This window comes from Fistularia commersonii, chromosome 31 (assembly GCF_037954325.1).
Source record: "Fistularia commersonii isolate RoL2024-O1a breed Wild chromosome 31, RoL_Fcom_v1.0, whole genome shotgun sequence".
In the NCBI taxonomy this organism is placed as follows: Eukaryota; Metazoa; Chordata; class Actinopteri; order Syngnathiformes; family Fistulariidae; genus Fistularia; species Fistularia commersonii.
The window spans coordinates 3,921,531-3,934,695 of NC_141314.1; the positions used below are offsets into that span (position 1 = coordinate 3,921,531).

The window sequence follows — 13,165 nt, forward strand, 5'->3', positions numbered from 1 at the left end:
GATACCTTCTATTTAAACTATTACTTTAAAATAAGAGCATGCCATTTGGACCAATGCCTATTTTTCATAATGTAGGTGGATTTATTTAACTTTGAAATGAATAAATACATTTTGCCACGGATGCCTTCAGCTCCCGCCGCCTTCAGCCCCCGTCACTCCCCCACCGCGCGGCGACAGGAGCGTCCGATGCTGGAAGTGGCGCTCTGACCTACTTGGAGGGAGTCGGCGTTGTTTTTCGCCGCGGGTTCGATGTCCAAATAAAGAAACGGAGAGCAAAACAAACAGGGGGGAATCCTGGGTTTTTTTGCACGCCTTCGCTCGCCACCTGGGCTCCGGCTCAGGGACCTGAGTAGGGGGATGGTACTTCTGAAGTTTTCTTTCATTTATTTCATTTATTTATTTATTCTTATAGTTTTGCCCGGAGGTCAAACTGTGGAAGTGCAGCACTTCACAGCTGCCAATCAAAGAAGGGATAAAACTGGACCCGCCTCCTCGGAAGCTAGCTTGTTGGACGATGTCGTCCCGTCCCGTTGTTTTCGTGACCCTTTTCTAGACCGACGTTTGCTCCACGGCAAAGAAACACGGTTGCCACGGAAACACATTGACAACACATTAACGCAGTTCGCTTCATGTTTCTCAGGCCCGTTGCAATATTCCAAAGTTTTGAACTGTGAGACAATTTAGCGCTTGAGCTACCCCCCCCCCCCCCCCCCCCCCCCCCACCCAACACACACACACACACACGCAGCGGAAGGCTTCGATTATAATGGATTCCAACCGCTAACCCCCTTCGTCTCCGGCTCCCGCGGCTTATGGAGGGCGACCTCGACCTTCTCCGCCGTGACAAAGGCTCACGGAAAAATGAACCGCTTTTCCATCGTTCATCTCCGCCACAGATAACGGCGCGCCGGTCCGGGTGGGGGTCGGAAGACGCGCGAAGGAGCGGGTGAAGTAAGAGGGGCTGAGGATAAACATTCACGTTCAGCAATGTCGTGCTCTTATCAGCGACAAACACGTGTTCTATGTTTAGAAACATGGCGGGGTCAGGAGAGGAATAAACCGCAGCCTCCGAGCCGAGAGCGACGGGCGGGGTTGTGAATGGGCGGGGTTCTGAGGAGGGGGAATAATCTCCAGCTCGCTTGGAAATAAATCACCCTTATCGAGCTGCGACGTTGAGACCCCGCTTCTTGTCTGCTCTTCTTATTTCATTGTTCGCCGAGTGCCTACGGTGATGATTCGGCGGGGAACTGGGCGTCGGGGCTAAGAGTTGGGGGAGATGAGTGCTGTGACGAGGCGAGGGAAGGTGGTTTGGGTCATGTGGCAAAGAAAGCAAAAGGGAACCGTCACTTTATGGGTAAAGATTCATGATGTCGCATTTGGACCCCTTTTTATTGAAGTTACAAGAGTTTCCAGATGGTTTGGTTGGTGGTTCAGACCCCACCTTAGCATTTAAATAAAAGACTGCAATTAGTCATTGATTAACTCCACAGGGTGGCGCTAGCATTCCTGAACCCGACCTGGTGTTCAAACTGGAGTCGTCAAAACACGATAGCATGGTGGTGATGATGAAGGGTTTTGCGCGTTCTGTTGCGTTGGAGAACTCGAGTTTGGACCCAAAAGCTGAAGTCCTTTGAGCCGTGCAGAAGCTGTTTCCATGACTCATAGTCCATGGAACTGGTAGGTGTAGGTGGGTGGGGCAAGATTGTTGGACTCTCCTTTGGGCCAATCGCTGGCCTGTAAGGCTGAGAATGCACCTCTGGTTGGATCACCTCCCGTCAATAAACACCAGAGAAGAAGATAATGAGGAAGAGAACCATTGGTCTGTTGGCCACAACCAGGAAGTGAAAACCACTCCCCAGCGTATTCAAAGAGTGAACGCGTCAACCATGCCATTAGAACCCACTCTTTGGCACCTTCTGCCCTCAAACCAACCGCACCAGAGTTCGATAGGAAGCCAACCAAGATCAATCTTTATCTGTCCGAGTGCTAACTACCAACCCCGCTGGATTGTACCATCACAGAAAGAAGTGGAGTTCCATTCAAGGTGACCAAACAGCGCTAGTGTGGACGCGACCAAGCAAAGCTTGAATTTTTTCCCAAGAAATCAAAATGGACATTGTGGTTGGATAAACCAGACTGGAAAATTGTAGGTGAGATTCTTGTCGATGGTCGTGTGTGAAGTTCTAGAACTAGACTAGAACTGGAACGGTACTAGAACGGTACTACACCGTCAACCCAATCCCCAATGACATCCCCTCAGAGCGTCGACTTTGGCTCAACCCAAGAGTCGAATGACAGCGAGCACTTACTTGAGCACGTGCGTGGAGCCGTTGATCTGCGTGGCCGTGCAGGGGGCGCCGGAGCCCAGGATGGACGGCCGGCGGTACCTCCTCCTCCCGCAGCACAGGATGATGAGGAAGGCACGGCGGAAGGACTTGTTGAGGAAGGCGTAGAGGATGGGGTTGAGCATGGAGTTGATGTAGCCGAGCCACAGGCAGGCGGCCCACAGCTCTTCTGGCACTGAGTAGTCTATGAACGGGTCCACCACATTGGTGATGAAGAACGGCGCCCAGCAGAGGCAGAAGCACCCCATAATGATGCACAGTGTCTTCGCCGCCTTCGTTTCCGTCCGCATGCGGTGATTCCGCTGGTGGTCGGCGGAGTCCGCAGGGGCGCCGGCGCCGACCCCGGAGGTGGCCCCGCCCGCCCGCTGCAGCATGCTGATCTGCAGGGCGTGCGCCCGGGCCGTGATGTAGATCCTCTGGTAGGCCAGCACCATGAGGACCAGGGGGATGTAGAAGGCCACCACCGAGCAGGTGAGGGCATAGGGTTTATTGACCATGAAGACGCAGGAAGTGGAGTTGCTGCCTTCGTTGTAGCGTCTCGCCTCGATCTGGTAAACAAACAGAGCTACTTTTATCCACCTGCTTAAGCCCTGATATTGACTACAATCATGTTGCATGGCAACCACATGAACCGGTTCCCCTCAATCTGTCCGAAAACATCCGGTCGAATTCAGTGTCACAAGCCAACCTGGCACTAATTACGCTACAAGACTGGCCAATGCTACTGCAAACCCTGGAGGTTTCATTCACTGCAAAAGACAAAAGAAAGCGTTTTGTCGCCTGGCTCTTTTCCTAGCGGTTGTGCGGCACCCGTGCAAACTTCAATACTTTAATTGGTTCCTTACCCACCGCAGAGAATTGTCCAGGAATTTGTGAACCAAAGGTGACCTGCACCAATGCTATGCAGTATTCTTCCTGATTTTAAGGCATTGGGCAAAAAAATTGACCAAAAAGATCCCAGATTTCGATTGGCCTCGTGCAAAGCTGCGGTTTACCAAAACTACCGTGATTCAAACACAGTGAAAAGCAAACAAATCTCCAGGAAGAAGCCCAAGTGGCTCATCTCCAGTTTAAGGGAACTCATCTGGGTTCCTGCCAGTTTCCAACGAAGAGCAACGATTTGTCCCTTACGTTCTGCACCCAACCCAAGGAGCAAGAGACAACTATCAAACTGTTTAGATGAGGAAGAGCGGCCGAGGCGCTAAACCCCCGCTCCGCTTGCCGCCCCTCTAAACTTTGAAATATTTGCCTGCGAGCACTTCGGATTGTGACTTATCGTCACGCGCTTTGTTTAGAACCCGCTCGCAAACAGGAATGCAAGCACATCAGGTTGGGGTTTACGCCAGGATTGTGAAGAGGTCTTGGCCCGGAGGGCGAATTCCCTTTTTTTTTTCTGGGCCGGTTGTCTTAACAGTGGGAATGTCTGACCCACTGATGGGGTAATGAGAAATTTTAAAATCTTTAAAACCCGATGGGTTGTTTTAATGATTCTCCACCACTGACGAGATTTTCCGCACTTGAGGAACCGGGAAGGGATGCCGTTCTTGTTTTGTTGGGGAAATAAACTGAAAAACATTTACGCAACAAGTATAATTGGAGAGTCAACGGAGAAGCCGTGGGAATGTTGAACTCAATCCAGAAATCAAAGTACTGGGAGATCTCACAGAACATTAACTTATACTTTCATATGTACTACTGAGCAGGAGGGGATGCTTTCGGAAAGTAGGTTCTTTGTCGTTTATATTACATCTATTCAGGATCCGGTGAATAAAACTATGAATACAAACATATGTTTCCAATAAAAACTGTATATGGGGGGGCCTCGATTTTTTTGGAACTGTAATAGTGTACCGTTGGGATGTGACCACTAGGGGCGTGCTGAACAGTCTTTTTCGTTAATTGGTTTTCAGAATAAAAAGTCATTCTGGCGAACTAGCTTAGCATCAAATGTCATAGAAAACAAATGTACTTCATTGGCCGGTATCTATGATGCTATCAGGTCCAGCACACAAGACCAAGCAAGCCATTTGATGCTAACATGGAAAGCAAGCCATTTTCTGTGATTGATAGCTGGCTAGCATCCACTGCATTGGCATCTTAGCAAGTGAGGACGGCTGGTGAATCTCGAAATTATTAGGTGTTAATGTTCTGCAGTGAACTGAACTGTCTGCTAGTGATGTCAACGAAAAATCCACCCAGTCCAACGAAACTCTAGGTTGCAGTTGGGGAACGTTAAGAGGTGTTGTACCTGCTGCTGGCGCGGCCGTGTTCGTGCAGAAAGTTTTGCCAGCAGTTTTTTTTTTTTGGAGGCCAGAAATGACGATGAGGTGTTGGGAATATTCAAGAGCGCTAATTGGACCCGCAGAGAGGAGCTGCCACCTCACACTGCTGGAAACCTGTGGGTTGGTGTGTGTGTGTGTTGCCAAAAATGAGCCACTTGGTCCTGATGTTGACAGCTGGTTCAAAGGTAACTTGGCGTTCAGACAAAGGCAGACAGGGGCGAGTGAGGTTCGTGATGACTGAGGAGTCTCTCTCTCTCTCTCTCCTCCTTTACCCTGCTGTCAAACTTGCCCTTCCCCCCGCCTTCTCTTCCACCTTCTTTTTTTTTTTTTTCCAGATTTGATTTTTCTAATGTCCTTTCAGGTTAAAAAAAACAAACATAAAAATAAGACCAACCAGACAAAAAGTGTTCAAAGAGTGTCCAATTGTACAGCCCTTTTGTTTGCTAGTAGCCCAGACGATAGGCTGACCCTTGCGGGCGAGTTTGAAATCCTCCAATCAGAGAAGTTGCTTTTCGTCCAAGGTACGGCACATTAGTTATCATGAATTGTTCACGCTTATTTGTTTATTTTTTAATGATCTATCTGTTTATTTGTTACTTATTTGATGTTTTTAAATGTATTTAGTGGAAAATGGCTAATTTCCCGCACCCAAAAATGTAATAAATATTTATAACATGGTTTGATATTGCAGGGTGATCAATAATAGTTAAACCTTCCCATCGGTGTGGATAACGAGACGCCGCTTCAGCAGAATCTGACGGAATTAGAGTCCATTTGTGTTCTCAACCCTCCCGGGCTGTAACCTTAAAAAAAAAAAAAAAAAAAAAAAAGAAAACCATATCATAAATCTAACTTACAGCCTTGTCTCTGATGCAGGTCAAACCAAAGACATGTACACTGCAATTTCTCTACTTATCAATTTTTTCAAATACAAGAGTTCAGTGGGAAAAAAAAATCAAGCCTTGTTTAGGCTGTATGATCTTGGAAAAAAAGACTCAATAAAAAAAAAAAAAAAGTTAAAAGTAATGTTTGAATGAATCGTTACAATTAAATAGATGTTTCTAACTATTAACATCGTTAAATTACAATTACCTTAAGGAACATATTAAGGCTTATTCTCACCATCTTCAGAGAAGAAAAAGGCCACATTTAACACTAGCATATATTAGCACTAGCATAAGACGTGGAGCACAACAAGCTCCTTTTGCACAAAACATCTCCGGGTGATTGACATTCTGTCACATCTCAAGGAGATCCATAGCCTCTTTGAATAAGGGAAGCCGCCCAATTGGAGATAAAGCCCATGAGGAGAAGGATATTTTTTACCTAAAAGCACCAGAAGGTACAATATACCCGCATAGAGATAAATAGTAACTTTTGGACAATTACCGAAATTTCACGACTATAAGGCGCACATAAAAGTCTTAGCTTTTCTTCAAAGTGTGCAGTGCGCCCTATAGCGCAGTGCCCCCTGTGTGTGTGTTGTTGTTATAAGACGAACGTAGTAGAGAACACCATTAGAGCGCTAAAGGGGGAAGTGTCGGCGTTGATTGTTTATAAAAGAACGGGTATGTGCGTTATGCAGAACATCGTTGTTTCAACAACACTGACAACATGGCTGTCAGACACAACCAGCCCAGCCACATCACCAACACGGACGAGGTGCCGCTCACTTTGGACATCCCACACTGTGGAGAAGAAGGGGACCAGCACGGTACTGATACGCACAACAGGGTACGAGAAGTCCTCTAGGAGACCACAGTTTCTCTAAGAGTGGAAGGCAACGCTGGGCGAGTTACGCCACAATTTGCGAATGGATTGTAGATGCTTGGCTAACGTGTCTGCCGGCACTGTTGTTGGAGCTTTCGCAAAAGCCGGCATCCTTTCCGAGGAGCCGCGCGGCACGGAAAGTGACTAACAGTAAAGAAAGTGAACCTGGCATGTTGGATGGAGATTAAGCGCAGCTGATAAAATCAGAAACGGAGGATGAGGACTTCCATAGGTTTAATTGATGATGATTACCGGTGAAAAAATGTGAATACCAAACTCAGTTTAGCTCCTGCTCTATCTTTAATTACACACACTTGTATGTTTGTGTGTGTGTGTTCTTGTGTAAGGTGGACGTAGTAGAGGACACCATGAGAACGTTAAAGAGGGAAGTGTGGGTGTGGATTGTATATAAAACGCGTGCCCTATAATCAGGTGCGCCTTATGTGTGTGTTATATACAGTAATGGCACACATAACTGAGACTGCGCCTTTTAATACGGTGCGCCTTATGGTCGTGAAAATACGGTAGTTTCAAGATTACAGATTGAAACACTGTCTGTTGCCAGAGCAGCACATTTTTGTTTTTTTCTACTACTATTGGTGAAAGAGCTGCTCCATAAATCATAAGCTCCACTGCGAAGGAGGCGATGCTGGCAATGAAAGTCAGGCATTCGCTAATTCCACTGAATGAACCAAGGAGAGCCCGATGGAGGCGGAACGATGGACGCTCTCCGGACTTGTCGACGTCTCCTGGCGTGATTCACGTTATGAACCATCTGGAGGAGATCTAGAGCCTCCTCAAAGTCTCCTCAAAATGATACAGACAGATGGACTCCATTGCATTCTCGTGGCTGGTACATTTGACCCGGATGGCTTAAAGTGTTGGTTGTACTGTGAAACCTGGCGGTCTCAGAGTAAATACATACATTTTTTTTCTATTTCTTACAAATGCAATCGTCCTGATTCTCCTGGATGCCAACCCTCCCACCCTGAGCAATCTTTATTTACATTTTAAGATCATGACCGCCAAAGCTCCTTCCCTTGTTTTATCACTCTGCATCCACAAGGAGACTCACGGAAAAAAATAAACGAAAAATTTGACCTTGTTTGCGGCCTCGTTGACGACATTCCCATCATGTAAACAAGCTCCTCCAGGATTTGAATCTGTTGCTCACAAAGATCTTGCTTGGCTTGCCCCCCCTCCCCCGACCACATTGGACTCTCTAAAACCCTTACCTTGTAGCTCCGCCCCTTCTCCTAACCACCGCCGTACTCACCACGTCATCGATGCCGATGCTGTTCCACCCCTGCATGATGGGCAGGAAGGAAATGAAGGTGGGGATGACCCAACACCCGCCAATCATCAGGGCCACACGCATCGGCGTCATCTTGTTCCTGTAGACCAGTGGCTGGCAGCAGATGGCATAGTACCTGTGGGATGAGAGCGCCGTCAGCCAATCACTGAATACCGCCGGCGGTACCGGTATCACCGCGAGATTGTTCCACGTAGAGCTGTGATACCACCATTTCTCCGAATACACGTTTGGCAAACAATCGCGGTCGTTTGGGGTACAACATCGTCTTGGCTACAAATATGTTACCTTGATGATCCAAAAAGGACACTTTGTAGGCGTAGGACTTGGTGTAAAACCAAGGGCTGATTTTCCTGAGGAACGGATACAGTGTATCGTAGCCCCCCCCCTCTACTCCAAAACAACTTTGTCATGTCCTCACATGGGGACAGAAGTTCAGAAAAGACTTTCCGTTCATATTTGAAGTACATTTAACGTGTTTTGTTGGTTTTTCCAAGAATACCGGAGACTCTAATTGGGCTTCTTTACATGGTAGACTAGCTCCTCCATAAAGCTGTCCATAAAGAAACAGTCGAACAATTAAAATTCTTTCTCCTACTCCGTCCTCAAGCCTCACTGACCTCCATCTCCCTCCCACCCAACACTCCGGCCCTTCCTCTGATGCTGTTTTCAAGATGACCCTAATTCCCGTTCTTGTCCATAATCCCCCCGGACAACTCCCTCTTTAATTTGCACCTGTTTATTACTTTCTGAAACCCGTCACCTTTTTGGGGATTACTCTTAAAGCACCGCCGCCGCCCCCCACCCATCCCCACCTCCACTCCCTTGGGTCGGCAGCCAATCACTGCTCGCCATTGCCTCGTTGGAGGGAATGGGGTTTATCTGGTTGCCCTGCCGCATCTCGTTGGCATTTTCATGGAGATAGGAAGGCGGGACACCTTTATAAAAAAGATAAAAAAAAAAAAAAGACTTGTTGGTCCAAAGAGCTGTGATGCTTTCAGGTGCCAATATGACATTTAGAAAGATCATTTATTTAAAAAGGTTTTTCTCATTGTGGGTGGGGTCAAAGGTTTTGATGACACTATGACCTTTGACAAGGACTCCAGTTTTTATTTTGAAATTAAAGGTATTAATCATTTGTTTACCCCTGTTGCCAACCTGTCGGCCGTATTGGTTTGTACTCTTTGGCAGGGTCACAAAGTACAGTGACCAGTGCAGGAAGGGTTGGTGGGGGTTGGCCAACATGTGATGCTGTACACATGGAAACATGTCTGGAATCAGAAATGGAATCATCGCACGTGCACAAGAACATGTGCACTATGAACCTTTGAGCATCATTCGAGGCGTCCTTATGAGAGTGCTTTCTTACTGCCTTCCTAATTGGCCAATCACAAACGCCGCCCAGCAGCACATGCTGTTCGTATACCCTCAGGACCTCTCACGCTCTTCCAATTCCAAGAATCTTGTATTTGACCTTTGACCTTTTGGATCCTACCATTGTCTGCCCTGATTTTTCTGGATTTGCCCTTCTGATCTACGACCGCTGAGTTTTCCACCTGACCTGTGCCGAGACCCAGGCGTCCATCTTTGACAACATGACCTTTCTTTGCGTTGACTTGAGACCGATTGGTGCACATCGTCTGGGAATCGTTCCGGACTGCCGTTGGCGATCACACATGGCGGGCAAATTCAAAACTATCGCCCCATCGCACACACACACACACCACCATCCTGATCGTCTTTGTGGCAACATTTTGATCATAATCCAGTTTATCCGCTCGATAGTGGTCGCCACTACCGCGATCCAGTCTCATTACACATTAACAGGACCTGGCATTTAACAGCACAAGAAACAAGAGTGTGTATATATGTGTTCATAAGTGTGTGTGTGTGTGTGTGTGTGTGTGTGTGTGTGTGTGTGTGTGTGTGTGTGTGTTTGTGTGTGTGCGCTTGTTCTGTGAGCATTGTGGCATTCAGAAAGGTCAAGAGACCCATTTTCTATTTGAATTCCCAAAATAGCAGTTTTGAAAGGCTACTGATTGATTCTTAAAGTGTGGACCTGAAAGAGTGTGTGTGTGTGTGTGTGTGTGTGTCGGTGCATATGGCTCAAGTGTGCACGCCATCCCTGCACACACACAGACACCCTTGTTACTTTCCAACTCCAACATATCAAAACTTCCAAGTGCCTTGTTTTAGTAGAACAATGTCACGCCAAAGGTCAAAGTTCAAACAGAGCCGCAACCCACTTTCTATAAGCTGGAATCTTGGTTTCCAAGGGAACGTGTGATGGAGAGGATAACATGATGTTAAATCATAATGAGCAATTTCTATTACTAATACTCTTACTACTACTGTTGTTACTTGTATTACTACTAAATATAGTAGTAATATTAAAACTAAATATAAATAAAGATAATAAACTAAATAAAATTAATAACAATTATGATGATTATCAATAATAAAACTAAAATTGGTAAGAAAAAATGAATAAACAAACATAATTAACCAAAAACAATAATAATAATGATTTATATAGTTATAATGATAATAATATAAACTTTAAATAAAAAATATAGATAAAATAATAAACATAATAAAATAATAATATTAGGAAGCACCTACATACTCAAAATAATATATCATATTATATCATATCATATAGTAAACAAAGAAAGATAAATAGACAAGTAAATACACATAATTAAATAAACAATAATAATAACAATAGCAATAATAATAATTTGTTTATTTATCATAATGATAATGTCACTAGAAATAAATAAATGAACACAATAAACTAAATAAAAAAATCATTTATAAGAAAAATAAATAAATAAATAAATAAAAATAAACGTATTTGACTATAATGAAAATGAATACGTAATTATTTATAAATAAAACCGATGTATTCAAGAATTGACGAGTGATCGGGTAATCGAATGGCTGACCCCTCCCACCCCCTAAAGTGCCTCCTCCATGCAACTCTTGGTGGCAGCGGCTCTTTGTGCGGCTGCTTCCCCTTCGCCTCCTCTTTGTGCTTCTGTCGTGAATTCACTTCCTGGTTTTCCTTTCAGGCAGGAACTGAATGGCACGCTTCTCTCCGGCAGATGTTCTCTTCTTCTATCTTCTACGATCTTCTCTCTTGTTCTCCTTTCTTTTCCTCTCTCTGTTTTCTTAACCCCCCTTCCTCCACTTTTTCCTGTCCTCAAGTTTTAGCGGCATAGAATAGAAGCAGAGGCACACAGATGCCTTTTTTTTCCATATAATATAATATATTATCCAAATATTTTTGTGTTTGTTTCTTTTTTGCATGATTATTTACGCAATCTTGCTATTCAATAATTTATTAGTATTATTTAAAATCTTATATTTTAAAGATATTTATTTATCTATTGATTTTATTTGTGCTGTAGTTGTTAGTCTGTTTATGGATGAATTTGACAGTTTATTTGTATGTACGAGTTATGTCTTTTGTTATACATTTATTTTATATATCCTAGTATTTCTTTGCTTGGTGGATTATCTATTAATTAATTTCTTCAATCATTCATTTATAGATTTTTGTGCTTTTTTGCTTGTTTGTTTATGATTTCCTTTATTTGTTTAGATTTATTTTATTTATGTGTTGATTTGTATTTATCGAACATATTTGTGTGATGGAATTATTTGCTTGTTTATCCATCATTTATTTTTTGATTTATATTTTAAATTTTTATATTCATCCATTCATTATGTTCATTGTGATGATGAACATACATTTATTATAAGATAAGTAACTTAAAGGATGATTTGAGAATAAAAATCCGCCATTGTGAAGATTCAACCGATGGATGTGGTATCTTTGAACTACCCTGGGAGGGTTAACGGATTAGCGATCACCGCCTAGAGAGGTTGCCTTTCGTCATCGCTGTCTCGCCGTTGCCCTGGCAACCACTGACTCATCCCATATCTTCCCCAGTTTTTTAGATGACCGTTTCTATAACAGAGGGCCTGCCAGCCGGGCAGCAGAGGCTCCTCACCCCGATGATGGCGACCTCGTAAGGGACGAGGGGACCGACATTGTACAGTGCTTCTGGTTACCATAGCAACCCTGGATTTAACCCCCTCCCCACAACAAAAAAAAACAAAGGTCCAGTAGGAATGTTGGATTGTGTTCAAAAACAAAAAAGCAATCCCCGTTTTTGGACAGGCGTAGTACCGCTTTTGGAAATGAGGATGATGTCTCCGCGGAAAAGTTCGGCATAGCCATGGCAACGAAAATCACATCCACCCAGACCAAAGAGGCAACCGTCACCAAAAAATGTGTGATAAACACTCCTGCGGGGTTGTTGCCATGGAGACATACTGTCAATCGAATAAAAATCTACCTATCATGATTTTGAATTTTTTTGGGTAAATCCCTGTCAGGCAACACACACACACACACCTGTCCAGGGCGATGCAGCACAGGTGTAGAATGGAGGCCGTGGTCAGGAGGACGTCCAGCGAGGTCCGGACCAGACAGAAGGTCTGGCCATAGATCCAATGCTGGTGGACCAACTCGATGGCGCCGAAGGGCATCACCAGCACCGAGACCAGCAGGTCGGCGAACGCAAGTGACACGATGAAGTAGTTGGTCTTGATTTTCCTGGATCGGGGGTGAAAATCACGGAGGAGATTAGGGAGATATTTAAGAGTATCGTCAGCAAACGTGGGTTAGAACAAAGGAACAACGTCAACCAACACACAACTGTGTGTGTGTGTGTGTGTGTGTGTGTGTGTGTGTGTGCGGTTGCTCTTCACACACACTCCTCCTGACACGCTGACAGCAGCGAAGGCCGTCTGGAAGCTTGTGCTTGTGCCACGATTACTGACGAAGGGTCGGCAGCCAGTGAGTCACCTCCCGCTGCAGAGGTGTGTGTGTGTATGTGTGTGTGTGTGTGTGTGTGTGTGTGTGTGTGTGCGAGCGTGCGTGTGTGTGTCTCAAATACCTCTAATCTTGTCTGGCAGCTCTTTCCTTTTTCCAAGCAGGACCAGCTAGTTCTCTCCAGCCAATATTGTGCATATTTAGTTATTGTCAATTTAACAGCAAATAACAAATAAAAAAATCATAATAATAATTGTTATTGTTATAATTAGTACTACTACTAATAATAGTAATAATATTAGTAGTAAAAATATTAAAATAAATATTAATAAAATGTTGTTGTCTTTTTTGTGCATAATTTATCACACTATTAATACTTTAATATTATATTCACAGGTATTCTTTTATATGTGAAAATATTAGTGTGTGTGTGTGCATGTGCGCAAGTGTGTTTTTATGCGTATGTGTCTGAAATGCCTCTCTAATCTCTATAACTCTCCTATTATTATTATTATTAACATTATATTCATGATTATTTATATTGTTGTTATAAAAATAATTATAATTATTATATTTTTCTTTGATTACCTACAAACACAATAACAATAAT

General features: G+C 44.2%; 1 protein-coding gene across 2 annotated transcripts in view; it reads right to left on the minus strand.

Annotated features, from left to right (window-relative positions):
- htr4 (5-hydroxytryptamine receptor 4) overlaps positions 1–13,165 on the minus strand; it is a 72,085-nt gene that overhangs the window by 19,677 nt on the left and 39,243 nt on the right. For both annotated transcript variants that reach the window (XM_086178821.1, XM_086178822.1), the window contains exons 4-6: positions 12,136–12,336; positions 7,674–7,827; positions 2,310–2,893 (exon numbers count right to left, since the gene is read on the minus strand). In XM_086178821.1, coding sequence (XP_086034947.1) covers positions 2,310–2,893; positions 7,674–7,827; positions 12,136–12,336 — 939 coding nt within the window. The remainder of the gene's footprint in view (positions 1–2,309; positions 2,894–7,673; positions 7,828–12,135; positions 12,337–13,165) is intronic.